The sequence below is a fragment of the Trachemys scripta genome, chromosome 17 (assembly GCF_013100865.1).
Source record: "Trachemys scripta elegans isolate TJP31775 chromosome 17, CAS_Tse_1.0, whole genome shotgun sequence".
Classification (NCBI taxonomy): Eukaryota; Metazoa; Chordata; order Testudines; family Emydidae; genus Trachemys; species Trachemys scripta.
The window spans coordinates 26,421,560-26,444,586 of record NC_048314.1 but is presented as its reverse complement, the minus strand read 5'-3'; the positions used below and the strand labels follow the sequence as shown (position 1 = coordinate 26,444,586).

General features: G+C 39.8%; 1 protein-coding gene across 16 annotated transcripts in view; it reads left to right on the top strand.

Moving 5' to 3' along the window:
- Positions 1–23,027, top strand: part of GARNL3 (GTPase activating Rap/RanGAP domain like 3) — a 236,060-nt gene that overhangs the window by 112,124 nt on the left and 100,909 nt on the right. For all 16 annotated transcript variants that reach the window (XR_004643325.1, XR_004643326.1, XR_004643327.1 and 13 more), the window contains 8 exons: positions 1,288–1,387; positions 6,471–6,589; positions 13,751–13,815; positions 15,453–15,516; positions 15,784–15,810; positions 16,209–16,284; positions 20,489–20,587; positions 21,846–21,949. Coding sequence is in view for 13 of the 16 variants with exons in the window: in XM_034752047.1 (XP_034607938.1) it covers positions 1,288–1,387; positions 6,471–6,589; positions 13,751–13,815; positions 15,453–15,516; positions 15,784–15,810; positions 16,209–16,284; positions 20,489–20,587; positions 21,846–21,949 (654 nt within the window). In the remaining 3 variants the exon portion in view is untranslated. The remainder of the gene's footprint in view (positions 1–1,287; positions 1,388–6,470; positions 6,590–13,750; positions 13,816–15,452; positions 15,517–15,783; positions 15,811–16,208; positions 16,285–20,488; positions 20,588–21,845; positions 21,950–23,027) is intronic.

Sequence of the window (23,027 nt, the reverse complement as noted above, 5' to 3'; positions counted from 1 at the left end):
TAGCTTGTGTTCTTTCCCCCTTGTTGTTAATATTAAATCTGGTTAGGTATTTGATCACAATTAGCCTTTTTAGTGAAGATGTAAGCAAAATAGGAATTAAACACCTCAGCTTTTTTGATGTCATCAGTTATTAGCTCTCCGTCCCTGCAAAGTTGTGGACCTACACTTTACTTACGTTTTTTCTCTAGCTCCTAATGTATTGAAATAACCTCTTCTTGTTGCTTTTTATGTCACTTGCTAGGTATAAGTCGTTTTGTGCCTTAACTTTTCTGATTTTGTGCCTACATGCTTGTGCTATTCTTTTGTACTCATTCCCAGCAATTTGTCCATGTTTCTGCTATTCATAATATTTCTTTTTGATTTTCTGGTCTTTAAAGAGCTCCTGATGCAGCCGTATTGGCCTCATACTATTCTACCTATCTTTCCTTCGCATTGGGATAATTTGCTGTTATGAGAAACTGCCAGCTCTCTGGAACTCCTTTTCCTATAGATAGTTCTGAGCTTGTTAAAATTTGCTTTTTTAAGTCCATTTTTCTTATTCTGCTGCTCTCACTTCTTTCTTTCCTTAGAAACATTACATGATCACTTTCACCCAAGATGCCTTCTACCTTCAGATTCAAGAATCAGTCAGAATCAAGTCTAAAGTACTTCCCCCTCCACAATTAATTCCTCCACTCCTGAAACAAGAAGTTATCCCCTACACATTCCAGGAACTTACTGGACACTTTGTTTTGCTGTATTACTTTTCCAACAGATATCTAGGTCGCTAAAATACCCCATTACTACCCAGTCTTGTGTTTTGGTTATTTCTGTTATTTGTTCGAGAAATGCCTCATCCACCTTCTCCTCCTGATTTGGTGATCTATAGTAGATACCTACTGTGAAGTTGCCCCCATTTTTTGTCTTCATCCAGAGAGTTTTAACTGGCCTGCCTGTCACCTCCTTCAGAACAAGTGTATACAATCTTGATCTACAATGTAACATCTCCTCCTTGTTTTCCCGTGCCTGTCTTTCCTGAACAATCTATGAGACTCTGTACCAATATTCCAGTTATTCAGCAATCCAATATTCAAACCAGCTGTAAGAAATTTTTATTTCAGTTGCATTAAAATAGATTTCCAAATCAGCTTCATGCTTTTGAATGAAGAATGGGCATAAGGATCAAACTCCTCAGGTGCACTTAAGCTAATTTTGCTTGACTTTTTTCCTGCATTATTCCCCCTTCCCCCACCCTTTGCATTTGGAAAGGTTTAATCTAATAATTTCCCAATTCTGTTTCTGCTTCAGAATGCAGATTTCACCCCAGGTACATGGCGCAGAACAGATGTGCACTTGGAAAACCCAGAGTACCACACCAGATGGTATTTCAAATATTTTCTAGGAAAAGGTAATTACACTTTTGTAAATGGCTTAAACATGATTTTAAATAAATGAGAAATACCTTTCACATTTGAGTAATTGCAATTGTTAAAGTGCATGGGATTGACTTTATTTCTTACTATTAATATTGCACCTTCGGTGTGTGCAGTGCTGTACAGAAGATGGACTGAGGCAGACAGGTTGTTCCATGCCCCAAAGAGCTTAGCTTCTGATGTTATTGTGGGCACAATACAATCCAGGATAAGCACATGGTAGTATTTGGTCACTAAAGCTGTAATCATTCACTGCACTGCAGACTTTACTGCCAGTCCATTGGAAGCTAAACTTCTAGTATTGACGTGAGAGAGAAGCTCCAAATCCAAGAAGTCTTGTCACATTCTTTCAAGAATTCTAGTGCTCCTCACTTTTCTATAACGTAAAAATGTTTTCAGAAAACTTTTTGTTTGAGGATTTTTGTGTTTCTACTTCTTGTCCCAGACAAAATAAGGAAATACACTTGAAGTGTATGTGAATTGTTGAAGGCTAAGTTAATTGCACATCAGGAAAAGTTGAGGCCCAGTTAAGACTTGAGTGAAGGTTCAGGTTAGTTTATATCATATCTGAAGTGGCTTACTCAATTGTTCTTGTTCTTTTTCACAAAATATCTTCCAGAACTGGTCCATTGAGTTGCCAGGATCTCACTAGGTTAGTCATTTAGGCCCTTACTTGGCCCTGTAAGTCTAAAAATAGCAATTATGTCACTCCCTATAACGTAGCAGTATTTTGCGAGAGGGCATATTTGCAAAAGACTTTAAGGGAAATCAGCGGAAATGGCTTTTCTTCACAGATTTTATAGGAAAGAACTGAGATGGCAGAATCCTGTAGTTTGAGAGACTTGAAACATAAACTTTACAGAACAAAACAAAAAAAATCCCTCTCTTCCCCTTGAAGTTGCAATTCCTCAATAAATTTTCTCTTACCTCTTCTAAATTTAAACCATTGCTCTTGGTAGTGAGGCTCTGCAGCAAGTTTTTGATTTCCATGCTTTCTTCATTAAGTCTTTTAAAGTTGTTGACAGAGTCAGGATTTCTTAATGTGTTTGCAAGAGTCTTTCTTCTATTCATTTTGTTTTCTAATACACAGCCTGAAATTGTAAACATCTATTTCTGAAAATCATTTTTACCTTTCTGTTGCTTGTGTTTCTACAGTGCTTAGCACAATGTCCATGACAAGGGCTCCTAAGCACTACCTCAGTACATACAAACAAATAAATAAAACGCACAATCTGGTTTGTTACTGTAGGGATGTTCACTAGGACTAGGCTGTATACACCAGTTGGTTATTGCAGGATGTTCATAGCTGCTTCCTTGTGCATACTAGGTGGTTTTGAATTTGCCTATTAGTGCTGGATATCTAGAAAAATATATTTTTAAATAAGAAATTTTCTTGGAAAAAAATCTCTCAAAATTACTTGCATTTTACAAACAGATGCAAGAAAAATAGAAACTTTAACATTTGAATCTATTGATAGTGGTCCTTTAAGTCAGGTTCTTAAAAATAACCTAAGCCAAATTTCGGAGGTATTTTGGAAGCTGTTGGATCAACTGAATATTTACTTTTGAAATCGCACACAGCACTGAAACTACTCAATGGAAATGCTGATTAAAGAACGGTGTTGGCTGTAGCATATCAATTTATAAACTTTAGAAATGGAAAGAGCAGGAGTTGTGCACTGCATGTTATCACATTTGGGAACTGTTACGCTTCCAAGTTCATTAGCTTGCTTTGCAAGTGACATATTCTCAGTTTGGCCTGTTTGGGGGAGAGACAATGAGGAGAGAAAAGGCTTGACCTAATGCTGTCATGGCCACTCCTAAAAGAAAGCATCATGGTTACTATTTATATAAACATATAAAGGGTGGATGATCTGTCAGTACTATAATAAATCCAGAAAGCCAAGTTTTAAAGGGCAGGTGAGTTGTATCTGCATAGTGAAATCAGATCTCCACAGAGGATCAACCTCTTGGACTCAGCAACAGTGAAAACAGGACTGCTTGTCAGCTTTGCTCTCTGCAAATAGTATTGGTAAAAAAAAAAAAGTGTATTTATTGTTATTCATAGAACAGATTTTCAGTAGGTGTCTAGCACATTTTAGGGTAAAATTGTGGTGGCCTTACTCATGTTAGTTATCTCATTGATAGAATCATAGACATGTAGGGATGGAAGGGACCTCAAGAGGCCATCTAGTCCATTCCCTCACACTGAGGCAGTATTATGGATACCTACACCTTCCCTGACAGGTGTTTGTCTAACCTGTTCTTAAACACCTCCAGTACTAAGGATTCCAGTCCCTGGAAAAATCATGGAGCAGGTCCTCAAGGAATCAATTATGAAACATTTAGAGGAGAGGAAAGTGATCAGGAACAGTCAGCATGGATTCACGAAGGGGAAGTCGTGCCTGACTAACCTAATTGCCTTCTATGATGAGATAACTGGCTCTGTGGATGAGGGGAAAGCAGTGGATGTGTTATTTCTTGACTTTAGCAAAGCTTTTGATACGGTCTCCCACAGTATTCTTGCCACCAAGTTAAAGAAGTATGGGCTGGATGAATGGACTGTAAGGTGGATAGAAAGCTGGCTAGATCGTCGGGCTCAACGGGTAGTGATCAATGGCTCCATGTCTAGTTGGCAGCCGGTTTCAAGTGGAGTGCCCCAAGGGTCGGTCCTGGGGCCGGTTTTGTTTAATATCTTTATTAATGATCTGGAGGATGGTGTGGACTGCACTCTCAGCAAGTTTGCAGATGACACTAAACTAGGAGGCGTGGTAGATACACTAGAGGGTAGGGATCGGATACAGAGGGACCTAGACAAATTAGAGGATTGGGCAGAAAAAAACCTGATGAGGTTCAACAAGGACAAGTGCAGAGTCCTGCACTTAGGACGGAAGAATCCCATGCACTGCTACAGACTAGGGACCGAATGGCTAGGTAGCAGTTCTGCTGAAAAGGACCTGGGGGTCACAGTGGACGAGAAACTGGATATGAGTCAACAGTGTGCTCTTGTTGCCAAGAAGGCTAACGGCATTTTGGGCTGTATAAGTAGGGGCATTGCCAGCAGATCGAGGAACGTGATCGTTCCCCTTTATTCGACATTGGTGAGGCCTCATCTGGAATACTGTGTCCAGTTTTGGGCCCCACACTACAAGAAGGATGTGGAAAAATTGGAAAGAGTCCAGCGGAGGGCAACAAAAATGATTAGGGGTCTGGAGCACATGACTTATGAGGAGAGGCTGAGAGAACTGGGATTGTTTAGTCTCCAGAAGAGAAGAATGAGGGGGGATTTGATAGCAGCCTTCAACTACCTGAAGGGGGGTTCCAAAGAGGATGGAGCTCGGCTGTTCTCAGTGGTGGCAGATGACAGAACAAGGAGCAATGGTCTCAAGTTGCAGTGGGGGAGGTCCAGGTTGGATATCAGGAAAAACTATTTCACTAGGAGGGTGGTGAAACACTGGAATGCGTTACCTAGGGAGGTGGTGGAGTCTCCTTCCTTGGAGGTTTTTAAGGCCCGGCTTGACAAAGCCTTGGCTGGGATGATTTAGCTGGGAATTGGTCCTGCTTTGAGCAGGGGGTTGGACTAGATGACCTCTTGAGGTCCCTTCCAACTCTGATATTCTATGATTCTATGATTCTATGATTCCATAACATCCCTTGATAACCTAGTCTGGTACTTAACTATCCTTATATTTAGAAAGTGTTTCATAATATCTAACCTAAAACTTCCTTGCTGCAGATGGACAATTACTTCTTGTCCTACCTTCAGTGGACATAGAGAATAATTGATCACCATCCTCTGATAACAACCTTTTACATATTTGAAGACTGTTCTCATGTCTTACACACCTACACCCCAGCCTTCTTTTCTCTAGGCTAAATTTTCAGCCTTTTCTCAAACATTTTAGACCTTAAAATCATTAAAACTTCCACTGAAGCGGGCATCTCCTTTGTATGATGCATCTTGAGTCCATAACACCAGCTGCCTACTATTAATGTTTTGTCAGTTATTACATGTTAAATGGAATCTTCAAGGCAGCATTAAGTTTACAATTATAATTGCAAAAAGCCAGGAACTTGAAAAATATTAAGGTTATAACACAGTTAATATGGTCATATTGTACATACTCTGTATATTATGATGTACATAATGACATTAATATGACAGATACACATTTGAATAGAAAAACAAAAATACATCTGAGTTAATGCTGTAGGAACCTTAACTTGCTGTAATTAAATGCAAAAACAATTTATAGTTGAGATTTTAAATGTACAAAAGATTGGAATTTTAAAGTTGTTTCCCACAGAAACGGAAGCTCAACAAGTTTGTAAATATATAATGTATAATATTTAATATTGTGGTAAGGTGACTTAGGCATAGTTGCTGTTGGAACCATAATTATGAATTCTATGACCTTTCTGTGTGTATTTAAAACATCAGACCTTTCATAATTTAAAAACATTTTTTCAAATCATGTTTCTTTCTTAAAATCAATGGCATCCTTATTTGTTTTATTAGGCTTCAGTAAAGCCATTCTTGACCAGAATAGACCAAATGTTAAATGCAGATGTTGTGTACTCTGGGACTGGGCATACACACTGAAATTGCTACCCACATCAGGGACACTGTTCCAGGTGCAGTGAGCAGCATGACGGAGAGAACAAAACCAAGAGTAGAGAAAGGGACAAAGGACAGAGTAAGCAAAAGGAATGGAAAGTGTTTAGTGGGGCTTGAGAGAGTTCAGAGGAAAATGTGACTGTGAGATTATTATAGGACCTGCTAGAATGAGGAACTCAAACTAGATGCAATAAGTAGAAGAATTCAGAGGGTGGTGGAGTGGTGGAAACTGGAGGAGTGGCAGAGAGATTGAACAAGAGAAGGTTATTTTAATCAAGGCAGGAGATCACAGTACATGGACAAGGGTTTCATCAGTGGGAAAAATGAGTAAGGAGATTTTGGCAATATGCTGCTGGAAACCTACTAACAATGTAGTTCCTTTTGTAACAATTGATTTTTCCTTGTATAATTGTTTTTCACTTTTCATGTTTCCTTTTCAGTTCATCAGAATTACATAGGTACAGATGCAGAGAAGAACCCTTTTTTTCTGTCTGTCGTGCTCTCCAACCAAAACAATCAACGTGTCCCTCAATACCGCTCAATTCTCTGGAAAAAAACAGTAAGGAACAAATACTAATTGTTGCCTGTCTGCCTGCTCTCCATGGTTTTTTAGGGCATTTCCTTCCCTCAGTTGTACCACTGAATTCTTAACATTTTTCCATAGCTACTGTGCTGTGGTTACCACAGGAGATACATATATGGTATGAGTAAGCCCAGAAGAGAATGCAAACAAATCTTCTCTGTAGGGTTCATGTGTCCAGATGCTAATTTTTTTGTCATCCTGGCTTCCTTCACCTACAGGAAACCTTTGGATTCCCTGCTGACCGCCTAAAGGTCATTAACTAGGTATTAAACTCGCTTATTTTTAAGTATTTACTATTTCTGAGCACTGTCAGTGAGGATAGCTTTATATAAAACATAGGAGAAGGAATGGTCCCTACTCCAAGGACCTTCCATTCTGCATTTAGCGAGATCATACAGTTTGGACTGTCAATATGTTGGATGACTTGCATAGAAGTTCAGTCACAAATGGGCATATTTTAATTATTCATTGTAGTGAATTATCATTGAAAAGCTTCACAGAAGTTGTATTTCAAGAAGATATACAAATCCATAGAGGGTGGATGTGTGGCCACAAGGAGAGAGAGGAAGATCCATGTCTATGGAATAACATAAAATGAGAAGTAAAGATGAGAGAAGAAGGATACAAAGAGAGTGTTTAGTTAGTAAGGTGGCTTAGGAGAGCAGACAGATGGGAGTGGGAGAAGAGAGGTGAGATACAGGCAGGGATGTAGTTGTCAAGGGCCTTGAAATAGATGATGACAAGAAGGCAAGATGAAGCCAGTGAAGGAGGGGAGTGACCTGGGCAGAAGCAGTAGAAGTGGTTTAAAGGGAAAAGGGTATTGTAAAATATGAAGTGTTGGTAAAGTGGCTTAACACATAACCACTTAAATAATTTATGCAAACTAAAAAAAGCAAACAGGAAAATTAGACAGATTTATACAACTCCCAGGCAGTGAGAGTATATCAAAAGAATATCACCCAAATACATACTTCCTGTCTCATGCGTATTGCTGAAGAGATTTTGGTCAATTCTTGGTGGTATTTGCTTCCTAGGAATCACACCATCCATATTGATTTGTTCCATGTTTCTTGGCTCTTGAGTGGACTGTCTTTACAAAAAACAAAATTCAAAATAAAACCACCAAAAAGGAAATAAAAAAAAATTGAGATAACATGAGGGGGGAATGTTCTCTTCATTCTGCACTTTAGACTCCCCTATTGTACAGTAAAAATATGATGACAGATGGAAGTGTCGGTTACTTCAAAATACACTAGTCCAAATGATTAGCAATTTATGGCGGCTGAATCAGTACAGTGAGCACATTTAAGTTCATTCCAGTTCTCAAGATATTACTGGTTTTAGTGGTATTATCCATTCTAAATATAGGAAATTTAATTAAAACTGGAATTAACTTTTTAATGCACCCACTGCATATAGGAGAAAAGCTGGACAGTGTACAGATTATATAGTTTTGCTTGTGAGTGTTTGATCCTACTGGATGCCTTAATAGTCCTGTGTTTGTCATCAGAAGTGCTACATATGAACATCAGCTGCAAATAAATAAAAACTCTTGAGTTTCCTTGGTTTTTCTTTTGTTATTTATCTGATATGGTTCTTTAGTGATGTGATCATTAGCCAATAAAACCTTTACTCACAGAAATAGTCTTCCAAATAACAATTTTAGTGGTAACTTTTTAATGAATTTTGGTAACCTCCCAGGATGAGTTTGAAACAAGATTATGCCCTTGCTGTACCCACCTATTGTGTGATACTATATGACATCCACTACATAAAATGACTGAATATGTACTCAAAATAAGCACTGTGGGAACATTTGCCATTCAGCAACCATTTGATCAACTCTTCTAAATTTTCAGGAGCAGGTATACAATAGTTAGAGTTCTACAGCACAGAACTGATGTGGTCTAGGTGTGAGCCTTGTAGGATTTCCTTCTGTGGGTTAGTAAATGACTGTAAAACTCCACCGTGTGTTCAGGAACTATTGAGATAAAGTAAATAATAAACCTCATGCCATCTTACAAGTCAAAAGAATATCAGTGGTTTTATGCAGAATCAAAATTAAAGTGTAAGGTCAGCAAAGATGTCTCTGGGAGTCTATTAAGTCCACTTTAAATAGCTTTACAGAAACCTACTAAATGGCTTTATGTCAATGGAATGTTTTCTTCCAGCACCAGGACGAAAACTGAGACAAGTTCTTCGGTCTTTATTTTTCTGTAAAATATTTTGCTGTTGTATTGTGTTTTGTGATTCTAAAAAATGTATTTATTTTCTTTGTGATAGGGCTGGGAACATAACCAGCTGGATTGTGTTTGTCCCCCTGTATAGGAGATGTAAGTGGAAGGGAGGCACCTTCTCCTTATTGTCTCCCTGGCATAACCATGTAGTGTCTCAGCATCATAATGTGATCTATTATGCTCTTGACCCTACTATGAAGAATAAACACGCTTTTGAAAGGTCAAAATAATATGCATTGCAACAGCAAAATATATGCTCCCTGGTACTGCCTCCTTTCCAAAGGGGGACACAGAAAAGGTGGGGCCATGGCCCCATTCCCCTTCACACAGTCTATGGAACTTATTACATTCCTTGGAGAACATATATTCCTAAGAGCACCAAGCTGAATTGTGCTTCCCAGAGTTCTTCCTAAGGCATTGCAGCTCCATTCCACTGCCAGAGTGGGCCAGTACTAATAGGTACAGTGTGGCCCCCAGTTTAGAGGGCTGATATTTTTCTTTCAGAGTTACTGTTAGCTGCTCTCTGATTTCCTCTCCCTCTTTTTTTTTCCTGAATTGTGTGTAAAAGCTTGTAAGATGTTTACAACATATGGCTCTCCTTCAAGTGATCTCTGCATATTGCCTTTTGTAGGATGCACTGACAGTTTGTAGCAGAGATGGAACCTTACTCATAGTGCCTGTTGGAGGACTCTCAGGCCCTTGTCTGCCCATTCCCTCACCATCATGAAGTTCTAGAGTAGGGGTCTCAAAGTCCCGGCCCGCGGGCCATCTGCGGCCCAAGAACCTCCCACTGTGGACTGCGGAGGAGAGACACATGCAGCCACGCTGCCGGCAATGTCTGCTGCAGGCACCGTCCCCTGCAGCTGCCATTGGCTGGGTGAGAGGGACAGAGATACCATCACTAGTTGTCGGGCAGAGTCAGCCATGGAGGCAGCGTCACTTTTTCCACAATGAATATAAATACTGAACACAACTGTCTGATGCACACTTTCCTGCAATCCTGAAGGTTTCAACTGCTCAGTTACTGAGGCCAGACATCAACAAACTGACAGGACTGAAGCATTGCCAGGTGTCTGGCAAACACTAACATCTCTCTGGCAGGTGAAGAATTGTATAAAGTTGTATGACAGTTTTATTATTTCTAAGTAATTCAAAATAAAAAATACAATATAAATGTTTTCTTTTCTGAACACATCTTCAGTGACATTATTGGCCCTCTGGGAGGATTTGAGGACTGGCACTGGCCCTAAGGTAAATTGAGTTTGAGACCCCGGTCCTAGGGGCTAGGCTACAAATGAAGGTTTGGCACTCTGACTGCCTCAGTCTCTTCCAGCACCAGCAGTGGTGGATTGGGAACCAGACTGACCCTGGGGTCTAAATCTTTCTTCAAGATAACTATTTTATTAGGCTTCAGATATAGCTATTGTTTATAGTTATTTAGTATAAGGTTTTATTAAAATAGATTTTTAGTATTAGATAGTATAACTTCTTCAAGCATTGGTTCCATTCTGGAAGAAATCCTGATGGCAGATCTGAAGATCAAAAAGCCAGGAGTGAGGACAGAGACAAAACAGGCTTCAGGTTTTACTCCTTCAAGAAGTGCTAAAGCCTGCTTAATCCAGCACAACAGTCAAAATTCCAAGAAGATGCATAGACTAGCTTCGGTTCTGGATACATCTGTGGGGAATTATCATCCAGCCACGTGGAGAGAGGCAGCCAGTAGCTCCGCAAGCACACGCAGGAGAAACCTGAAAGTGAAAGGAAAAAATGAACCACAAGCAGCCCTTTAAAGCTTTTTATTTAGCAGATTGCGCAACTGGGAGCCAATCATGTTCTCTGGAGGGAATTTTTTTTTAAAAAGCACAAGCCACACCTGCGGAAAAGCTCCAAAACAAGCAACACACTTCTTAAAGAAACGAGTAGGCAACTGCATACACAAAGAAGCCAATATACACTTGCTGGGAGTGGGCTTGGCATAACATCATCAATTCAACCATCCTCTTTGGTTCTGACCCATAAGAAGATACCTAGAAAGGATCCTAAATCCATGGATGAGAAATCTAAAAATAGCCCAGTAGAAACGGCCAGTGTGAGCACAGCTAACCCATGAATAAGAACCTCCTCAGAACCGGAAATCTTAGAACCAAGTAGACTTAGCACATAAAAATTCTGCAAGCAGAGTGAAAAAACACTCGAATGAAGTAGCAAATATTATTACAAACTCAATTATGGGCAGGTCTACACTTCAGCAGGGATAGATGCTCTGAGATTGATTAACTGGAGGTCGATTTAGCGGGTCTAGTAAAGACCCGCCAAATCGACTGCAGATTGATCTCCAGTCGATCCCTGTACTCTACCCCCGACGAGAAGAGTAAGGTAAGTCGACGGGAGATTTTCCCGTGGTGTAGACCCTGCGGTAACTTGACCTAAGGTACGTTGACTCCAGCTATGTTATTCACGTAGCTGGAGTTGGATAGCGTAGGTTGACTTACTGCGGTAGTGTAGACATAGCCTATGTTTGTCATATTCAAACCAGAAATTGAAGGATCTGTATTTATCATCAGCAACACAATTAGAAATTATGAATGTTGTGCCAGATCTACATGTCGGTTCCAGTCGTCTTACCCAATCTCCTGTTACCGTTGTGCTAACAACTGTCACTCGGATCTGATGCCTCCACCTTAATTGGATGCAGGAAGTGAAGAATTGAGAGAGAGGAAATCACCTTCAGAGTCAGAAAAAAGAAGGGTAGAGGAGCACCATGCCTGGCCTCTGCTTTAACCTCCTAAAACTCAGATTCTCCTAGTAAACCAGTCTCTCCAGTGCCAGGACCACTGCTGTTGCCTCTGTGTTCTGGATTGGATCTGGAATCAGATCTGCAATCTGTAGACAATTACAAGCAGGAGGTGCTAGCAGTTTGTACATCCTTAGAAGAATCTCTGGCTCTCAACCAGTCCATGAGGACCCTTATTATGGATAATGTTATGAATTGGATTTGGTTGTGGATTACTGGCCAGACTGGAAGATGCCACCGTCGAGAGGCCCTTGTTGGCCATCCCCAGATCTGCAGAACAGTGTACAGTTTCAGTCCCCTCTAGCACTTCCAGAAACAGTTCCCAGAGATTTGAAGATACCAGATCCATTGACAAAATATAGAGGGAGACCAGTCTCCTACTCTATCATACAGTTGTTTTATAGGAATTTCAGGAGATGGATCCTGAAATTAACAATCAAACATCTCCCAGAGCACTGCCTCTGCATTGTGACCCCACTCCCCACCTAGAGTGGCAATAGCAGCTGTCCCTTCCTATCTCAGAGGGGTATAGGCAGCAACATGGGATCCCAACTTAAATAGACAGTCCATGGGATCCCAGCCCTTGTCCTAGCCCTAGATAGGCAAGGATGGTAGCAAGGACAATCCATCCTCAGCACTTCCCAGCACTTAGGGTGTATATGATTAGCTGGATGGGCTGGTGCCTATTACATTTTTTCTCTCCTGCTATGCTCAGTCGTCTGATGGTTGGATGTTGATGGAGTTCCCCAGAGCAGTAGGTCTTGGATTAATATCCCATTGAGATGAATGAGGTAGTTCAAATCTCTCAGAGCTATTGTCTCAGGCTCTCTGCAAACGCAAGGAGATGTTACTGTGTTAGTTAGTCAGTTCATGTTTAAGTTTTTCTTCCCAACCATGGGGACTAGAAACTTCATAAAATGAGAGCTCAGATTCTGCTGTAATCGCTTGTCTCCGGAAGCAGAGGTCCCAGACACAGGGCTGTAGTGCCTATGCCCTACTTAAGCCACCCTTGTGTTCAGGTACTCAGGTAGCTTATCTTTCACAGGGGCTAATATCAGATGCTTTATGGGAAGGTTTAAGAGTCTCCATAATGGGTAGTTAACTTCATCTATAGGCATGCTATTACTTTTTTTCCTAATCCAAGACAGTTAGTGATTAGATTAAGTCCTGATGCATGAGGATTTATATACCTCATGAACTTTTATCCTAGCTAATATAACTGAGAATATTTTTATTATCCACCTAAATATATAATATTTTATTTAACCCTGCGATTATTGCTGCAGTATCTTGTAACATTGAGTTCCAAAGTTGAATAGTGCATTTTGTAAAAATATTTTCTTCTATTTGTTCATTTACTGGACTTAATTTTTGTTGGCTGTCCCTTTATTCTTGTATTATGAGACTGTAAAGAGGAGCACCTGACTTACTTTCTCTGTACAATTTAATATTTTTATACTTGTAGGACGTTACTTCTTATGTGGGCTCTCTAAACTTAAATAGCCTTAATTTTTTTAGTCTCTCCTGCTGTGGAAATCTATCCATGCTACTAATCATTTTCATTGTCCTTATCTGCAACACTTCTTTAATTCTGAGATGAGTGGCCAAAACTGAATACAGTATTCCAGGTGAAGGGCATGCTATCAATTTATAAAATGGCATAATTATAATAAAACATAATATTTTGTTTTGCTTTTTTTTGACTACCACTGTACATTGAGAAGGTTCAATTTAGCAGTCCATAGTGGTACACAGTGACAATTTTTCCTAAGTAGTTATAGATAACTTACAACCCATTAACAGGTATGCATAGTTCAAGTGTTCCTCTCAATGGGCACTGTCTTGCAGTTGTCTACATCAGCGCTCATGCTGTTAAATCATCTAACATTGTTAATTCCTCCTGCAGTTCCTTACATTCCATTATACTCTAGATTAGCCTAAATAATGTTGCATCCTCTACATGTTTTGTCATATCACTCTCTTCCTCCCCCTTTTCCAGGTAATTAACAAATATATTTAGATAACATTGAGGATAGGATCCTGGTTTTTAGTTTGGTTTAGTTTTCAGCGTTTGATTTAACTTTTTTTAGTATTTTTCCTTTATAGGGTACTCAGAAAATATGCCTCCCTTACAGTCCCACGAAAACGTTATCAGTGAAATCTATTTTAAGGTAAATATTCACAAATGAGTTATCATTAAATGTATTTGTCTGTGCCCTATTTTCCTTTTCTGTCAGTCAGAAGCTTTATTTCTGTTTCTGTTTTCTTTTCCATTATGGCTGTAGAAAACAGTGAAACAAAGAATACAGTTCTTAAGGAAAGCACATATATGCAAGATGCCTCCAGTCCAGGTGCTATAGAATGCCAAGTAATAGCCTTGTGAAACCTCTATGGCAATGGAGAAATACAACTCTAAGCACCTTTGGGGGGGGGGGGGGGGAAAGGGTGTGTGTGGGGGGAGAATATCTTCAAGTTAGAAATTTGGCACTAACTGGAACTTACTAATTGGTGCTCAAGAGGAAGTGATCTTGGGCTTGCTTGTGGACAGACCATGTGTTGTTAAAGGTCTTATTCATCGTAATGTATACATCTTACATGGGCCTCCTCGCCCTCCATCTAGTCTTTTGTCCTCCTATCCATGAAATGCAATAGTTAACAGTGTTAATTTTAACGTTTAGAATATGAAATGCAATAGTTAACAGTGTTAATTTTAACGTTTAAACCCTCTGATGTCCTCAGAGGCAATAACGTTTAGTATATGATTTCAGAGTGGGAGCCATGTTAGTCTATATCAGCAAAAACAATGAGGAGTCCTTGTGGCACCTTAGAGACTAACAAATTCATTTGGGCATAAGCTTTCATGGCCTAAAACCCACTTCATCAGATGCATGGGGTGAAAAATATAGTAAGCAGAATATATATTATAGCGCATGAAAAGATGGGAGTTGCTTTACCAAGTGGGGGGTCAGTGCTAAGGAGGCCAATTCAGTTAAGGTGGAAGTGGCCTATTCTCAACAGTTGACAAGAAGGGGTGAATGTCAAGGGAGAGAAAATTACTTTTTGTAGTGACCCATCCACTCCCAGTCTTTGTTCAGGCCTAATTTGATGGTGTCCAGTTTGCAAATTAATTTCAGCTCTGTAGTTTCTCGTTTGAGTTTATTTTTGAAGTTTTTTTGTTGAAGAATTCTTCAGTTCCCACTTTGTGAAATCCAGAACTGTTGGGTAAAACAAGACTAGGAGAGAGAGGGTGGATAAAATTAAATATAATCAGAGCTGTAGATAAGGACAAGTTATTTTTGTCTGTTTAATAAGTCATATTTTGTATTTTTCTGCATATACAAAAGTTTTATCATGTTTCTTATATATACAGTTGACTATTTTTCTATTTTCCTGTGTTGCTTGTGCATATTTAGGCTGTAGTTTTATGTCAAACTTAATAATACACCCGTGTGTTTTGATTTTCACTTCCCTTATGGTACTTTTTAGGAAGCGTAGGAAAAGTTTACAAAACAAAATTCACTATTGTGTCATATTAAAAGGATAACTATGATGTTCCTTAGCCCAGAGCTTTATATGCAAACAAAATTAAGATTTAACGTGCTGGCAATGCAATATCTTACTCATTTCTTTCTCTAAATGCCCATGCAGTAGTCAGTGTCACTGGGGAAAGAGATCATTAGAATACAAACCTATATGATAAAATGGCTATTCAGTTAATTCTTTATGTGCAGGTGTGTATCACTAAATGGCTAATATAGAAAAATATCCTTTCTCTCTTACAAAATCTATTATTTTAATTGCATTTCAGTGCCATGAATCTTGACAAATTTGAAAAAAGCCCTAGGGAAATTCCTCACCCTGAGATACAAAAGGTAAGAAAGAGACTGTTTTCTTCCCTCTTGTGTTTTAGAATACACTATTTATAGAAATAAATTATACTAGTTGTTGCTCAGTTGCAGTGGCAGGACATGATAGTACAGATTACAGTTCTGTGACATTGCCAAAAAACATCGTGGCTTGAAGTGTATTGAAGTGTCACTTGAAAAGGAAAACAACTTTGATTTTTAAAGAAGTGGAAATAAGATGGTTAGATCTTTGTTTGTCAGGGTGCTAACCAGGCTTTTTTTTTTTTTAAACAGGATTTACTGGTTCTTGAAGAGCAAGAGGTAAGTGTAAACTGATCACTTTGAACTCACAAAACCCATTCAGCGAATATTAGCTTTGCATTTAGAATAAGTTCCCCTTTATTTGTAATAACTGAGAAACCAGTCATTTCTTGTAACAAGGACTGTAATATGAGGCACAGTGGAGCGTGCAAAGCTGAAGATTGTCTGTAAGTTCCATTGTGAATACATTTAAGTAAATAAATAGAATTTCATTATATGACCCAAAGATAAATTAGTGGAGAAAAATATAAAAGTGGTATTTGTGTAACACAAGGATATGGGCTATATATTTCCATAAGTAGGACTTGTATACAAATCCTTAGTGGAAAAATTATAAGAAAAGTACATTTGCTGACCTTTCCTGATTAACACTCTATATCCCTGTTTTTATTTCTCAGGGCTGTGTAAATTTTAAGTTTGGAGTTCTTTATGCCAAAGATGGTCAACTTACAGATGATGAAATGTTCAGCAATGGTGAGTCAGCTTTTCATCTGGTAAATGAACACTTTTGGCTGCCCGAACGGAAAAACAACAGGACTGCATATTGACCCTGTATATTGACTATGGGGAAGAGAGATGGCTATTAGTGCTATGCTAATGATGGGTCTTTTCTGTGTGCAGGACTTGCAAACTCAATCCAATATCAGGGTCTGAGGATTGTCTGTAAGTCTGTAAGGATTAAAAAGTCTGCTTCTCACAGTTGCTGTTTTGACACTGGTGTGATATTGCAAATGCACTTTGAGTAGCTCTGTATATTCCTACTTATGAAATATTGTGCCACCTTTTGGTAGAACCCTTTTTTCTAGCAGTGTAGCTAGGGGGCTCCTGTGGCCCCACCCCTTTCCTCAGCATACCCCACATACTGAGTGTGAGGCTACAAAGGTGGCAAAGTGCCCTCCCACCTCCATTCTGCCTAACCGCATGCCTGGGTGGATGTGAAACCCTCTGATGTCCTCAGAGGCAAAGTCTTCTCTTCTAAGAGTTAGGCCTGGTCCACACTAACCCCCCACTTCGGACTAAGGTATGCAAATTCAGCTACGTTAATAACGTAGCTGAATTCGAAGTACCTTAGTCCGAACTTACCGTGGGTCCAGACGCGGCAGGGAGGCTCCCCCGTCGATGCCGCGTACTCCTCTCGCCAAGCTGGAGTACCGGCGTCGACGGCGAGCACTTCCGGGATCGATTTATCGCGTCTAGAGCAGATGCGATAAATCGATCCCAGAACATCGATTGCCTGCCGCCGGACCCGGAGGTAAGTGTAGACGTACCCTTAGTTTAGCATTTTCATATTGCAATTTGTCAAAATCATCTCAAGTATCTCTGATTTCGTGATGGCTGGATACCATTTCCAGTACAAGGTGCTCCCATTTAGCTTTTCCTTGGCACCCAGAATATGTACAAAATGTCTTTCTGCAGTAGTGTCTCATTTAAGGAATGAGGGTATTTTCATTTACCTCTTCTTGGATGATTAGCTGCTAAAGGCAACTGTGCATGAGGATCTGATGAGCCACGTAGCCCCCATGACCAAACTTCTTTCAGACCTAGGATTCTTTCTGTCCTACTCAAAGGATTCCCTTTAAAGGGGCCATATTAAACTCTGTAGAAGAGAGAGTTTTTCTGCGAGACCACAGGTTTCTAAAAATTAGAGTATATTAAAGATTTGAAGTTGTTCTATACAGAGGGGCAAGGTTTCTTATGGGTTTTATGGCAGTCACTACCTATGGATTCTGCACAGCTGAGAATGAGACCCATTCAGCACTGGATGTCCTGGGTCCCTAGCCCAAGTTGGGAAAGCTTTCAATTATGATCATCATGCCTCACCACCTTATAGTATGTCCAGACTGGTGGTCAAACAGGGCACACCTGAATTACTTGACAGTTTGAGGGCTCTGGTCATCCCTGGAGAGAGCATTGCACATCAGCATACTGGAACTGGGTTTTGACTCTCAAATCATTCCTCTGTATTCTGCAAGGGAAGGTTGTGGACGTAATGACGGACGATACATTGGTAATGTATTATATTGACAAATGGGAGAACTCATTCCGCCCCCTTGTGTGTGGAGGTGACCAAGTTATGGGATTGGTGTATCTGCCATGACATTCATCCCATTGCACTACATCTGGCAGTTGAGAACAATGTAGTTGCAGATCACCTGAGCAGAGATGGCTCTCAGATGCACAGGTGGTCCTTAAAGGATAAGGTAGTTCAAACTGTATTTTTGAGGTGGGGTCAGCCAGTTGTGGACTTGCTCATGACGCGACCCAACAGGAAATGCCACTGTTTCTGTTCCAGAATGGGCCGGGACAGTCAGTCCTTGTTGGATGCTTTCCTTCTGCACTGCGGGGAAGGGTCTGGTGTTTGCCTTTCCCTTGATACAGAAGGCAGTAAGGAAGATACGTCAGGACAGGGCATGGGTGATACTCGTTGCCCCAGCGTGGCAACATCAACAGTGGTTTGCTTATCTCATTCATGCGTCTTCCTCTGTCCTCAGTCTGTCCCAGGAGGAGGATCTTTTATCTGCACCTGCAGTCCCTGTACTTGATGGCTTTAGTGACTGGGATTTGACTCTGTCTATTCTTGAGCAGTTATGTTTGTCATCTGTGCAGGGCATACTAGTTAGTTGTAAAAAAACAGTCCAGTAGAAACTACAGATTTCAGGGATGGATGCATGGGAAGTCTGATTCCCCTACTGTCTTCCATCCCTTGTGTTCTGGAATACTTAACGTGTTGTCTAATTCATTGTTAAAAGTTCATTTGGCAGCCATCTCCACGGATCATACGTTGGTTGGTGGTAGATTACTGTTCATGTTTCCAGTAAAGAAGCTCATGGAAGGTTTATAAAACATGTATCCTCCTGTGAGAGATCCTGCCCCTTTTGGGGACATAATTTGGTTTTGACCATTTGAGCAGAGTTGAGCAGAGTTAAAACCTCCATTTGAGCCTTTGGCAGAGTGTTCATTTTATTATTTGCCTTTCAAAACTGTCTTCATTATTGCCATTACATCAGCCAGGGGAGTGAGTGACTTGGGTCAAGGCTGATTCACCTTTTTACTTCCTTTAATAGATACAAGGTAATTCTTATACCTGATCCTTGGTTCTTGCTTAAGGTAGTGGGTATTTTCTCCCCTAAATTACATTCTAATAAAGGGGAATCTGTCTTCCACCAACTGGATGCCCAAAGGGCGCTTGCATATTATTTGGACAGAACTAAGAGTTTTTGTAAAATGTCTAGACTGTTTGTTATGTATGTCAAGAATAATATGGGGCATACGGTTTCTTCTCAGACTATTTCCTGGTGTATTAAACAGTCTATTCAATCTGACCACATTACATTAGAGCTGTGGCTGCTTCTTTCGCTTGTTTGAGGCAGGTGCCAGATGTTGAGATCTACAAAGCTACAACCTAGATTTTGGTACACACCTTCACCAAGCATTATACTCTGAATTTGGTTTCTAGAGTCGATACTGGGTTTGGCAAGAGATGCTTCAGTGTTTATTCAATTAAGACTATGTTCCCACCTCCATGTTAGTCTCAGTACTCTTTATCAATCTGTCCCATAAGTGGGAATATGCAGAGCCACTGAAAGAAGAAATGAAGGTTATTTACCTTTAACTGGAGAGGGGCAGTGGTGCAGTAGTGCCATAGTTACACTGCTAGAAGGTAGGGTCAAAGGGTTCTAATGCAAGGCACCACAGGATGGTGCAATATCCCATAAATAGGAATGTGCAGGGACATCTCCAAGAACTCCGGTTTTCTTTACAATAATTCTAAAGATATTTGAAAAATAACTTTTGGGCAACTGGAAAGAGGCTGTATCCGTTGTTGGTTTTCTTTTTTCCGGAGTTTGAGATTGTTGTATACCCAAAAGAATGCTTTTGATTTCTTACACATTAAATATAATTTCTTTGAATAGTTGTGTTTGTGTGAATTTTTATTTTCACCTGGCTAACAATAATAAAAAAAACCCAGACTTTTGGGTTTTTACTTTTTTCTTAATGAGGGCTTTGTATAGTTTAAAATTACACTTGAAAAAAAAATTGAGTTTTGTATGATTAAAGCTCTGGCCAGCTTCTGGTGTGTTGGTGCTGTTTTCAGGTATTGTCTAATATATTTATACTCTCAAGTTTGCAAGCCAAATTTGAAATAAAAACATCCATAATTTTTTTAAGGGATTGGAGGAAGTGGAGCTCAGGATCCCAAAGTACCACTTATTTCCCATTTTATTTTCCCTTTCTTGAGACCCTGCATCATGATGACTGTCCCTGTGCCATCAGAATTAGAAAGAGGGAGTCACTGTTTAGTAAACACACGGTGATCCCTTTTTCTACCTGTTCCTCAAGACTGACAGTGCTGTTTTCAGAAAACTCCCAAGCTTGGGTGATACGAGGCAAATTGAACTCAATTGTGAAATTCTGGTTCCCCACATGGTAGCATGTTCCTCTACTGTTGAGCCAGTGGGTCAGCTCACACATTCCTGTTTCATGTATTAAATTTCTAATATACCCATGCAGATATTTAGAGAATTAATATAGAAAAGGGACACACATGAAGAAGCAGTTCTTGCCATTATATAAGCTGGGGAGTAGGCCGTGTGTTCTGTATTATGGTTAATGTGCAGTTGCATCTGCCATACCGATGAACTGTTTCATGTCTAACACTGCTTTCCTCCACTTGTAGAAACTGGAAGTGACAGCTTTCAAAGATTATTGAATCTTTTGGGTGACACAATTACACTGAAGGGCTGGACAGGCTACAGAGGAGGCCTGGACACTAAAAGTAAGATTTCAGCTAAAATAACTGGTGACAGGTCCATTGTGAATGTGCTGTTAGTGTGCATGCATATGTACAGAATGTAAGCACACTCATATACTGTTTACATAACAGAAAGTAATAGTCCAGTCTGAGAAGAGACCTACTCAGATACTATTTCCTAAACATATTATTAGACACATTTTGCCATTTTTCATCAAATAATAATGTTCTTAATATTATTGGTAAATCTTGATCTCCCCACCACTGACGCTCCCTGATACAGGTACCACCACTGAGGCTATGTCTGTCATGACACACTCTTTTCAAAACCTTCTAATCCTATTCCTTAGTCATCCGGGGTTGGTTATGGCTAAGCAATGTGAGACACTCCCTTCCTCACAACAGTGCTTGCAATGGGAATATCAGCATGGAGAGGCATCCCCACTGTCTGTAATAGGAAATAACATAGGCACTTTGCCCCCCAGCTTTGGCATAGCTTCCCTTCCATCCTACTCTGCCCCCTGACAAAGCCTAGAATTTGTAGGATTTCCATGATGCAGTCTCAGTCCTATTTATTCCTCACAAATTCACATTGTCTGTTTTCTTAGACTGCATCTTACCTGTCATGAATTGGCCACATATTCTGTGTCATGGTGTTAGCTACGGGTGGTTAAATAGCATAACAACTTCTCATACTGTAAAGAAGAGTCACATTCAGCTCCTTTTTCTCTTAGAGACAAAAATTAGACTTGTCAGGCACAAGTCTCTGCAGGATAGGACTCCTTCGAATTCATGGTGTATTAAAATAAAACTAAACTGGATACGTGTCTTCCAGTGGGACTCTGCAGGAGGAGTTCATTATTCAGTCAAAGGCCATGATTGAGAATGTAGATATGCACTGGCTGTCAGCCCCAAACACAGGAGTATATTTTACTGAATTATGAATTTCTTGAATGGAGATTCTACTGATGTGTGTTGGTGGCTGCATTTGTTTATGTTCATGATGCATTTTCACTGAGTTGCTGAATACATACCTCCTTTCAGGGTAAATCCACTGGGCCTACTGGCAGAAACATTATATATACTTTAAATTATGCAGGATGTCAAGATTTTATAATCTTTTATAATCTATTAATTTTGAGCTGTTGAAAGGCAAGTAAGAAGTATGTATCTGAAAAGGAGGTGCCCTGAGACTGTCCTGGGACAGGAAATGAAGTTTCCTTTTCTTCTTAGAAATGTAGTATTGCATAATCCCACTGAGAGTGGTTTTCTTCCTTTGCAGATGATACAACAGGAATATATTCCATATACACAGTGTATCAAGGGCATGAGATTATGTTCCATGTTTCAACCATGTTACCATATTCTAAAGAGAACAAGCAGCAAGTATGTGGTTTTCATACTGATTTTTCTTAGTAAACCACCGCATGTTTAAAAGAAAAGGTATTTTAGTTTGTCAGTGAAACTTGTTTTTTGAAATGTAAGACTCAAATCTCTCAATGCTTATGACATTCAAAATTGTGCCTGATATATAAAATTTTATATCTTTATTGCCAATACACTTCATTGCGTTACCTATCTCATAATTAGTCTTGGAAGGATTATATTTTTATTGATAAAAATGATAAACATCAATTTCACTGTACACACACAGACAAACTGAAAAAATATTTCCATCGATAATGATCAAAATTTATAGATAAGCAAGGTAAGAAAAATACTGCTTGAAAACTTATTAGACTTTGATTATTGGACATTTACTTCGTATTTTGACATATGATGTTGATAAATTTATGTTATAATGGTCTTAAAGCTTTAATTTTTTGAATCTCAACATCTGTCATTACATAATTGTCTAAACCCTCCATATTTTCCCACAACTGTGAAAATTTAAATAGATACAAATAAATATTGATATTATCCATTGAAATTTAAAGAAATTAATTCTGCCGAGTCTATTCATAGTACAAGAGCAAACGCACAATGACATTGAAAAGTAACTAAGTTAAAACTATATAAAACACAATATGCACGTAACTTGTGGGTCCCACTGCCACAATATGTCACTGAGTCCAAGACCTTTGTACGGCTGAAATTTAAACATTTATATGGATAGTGAGAATATGCATAGTTAAGGCTAGATTTTGTCAGGGATATTTTTAGTGAAAGTCAGGGACAGGTCATGGTCAATAAACAAAAATTCACAGAAGACCATGGTCTGTCCCTGACTTTCACTAAAAATATCCCTGACAAAATGGGGAGGAAGGCAGGTTCAGCACCCACTGCTGCTGGGATACCGGGGTCCCCCGCCGCTGCGGTGAGTGGGAGCTCTGGGGACCCCCCTGCATGGTGGCTGAGAAGCTCCCGGGGGGTTTCCCGCCACCTGTAGCCAGTGGGAGCTCCAGGGTCCCCCACCGCCCATGGGGGCTGGGCGGCGGTGGGGTCCCCTCACCCCCTGCCACAA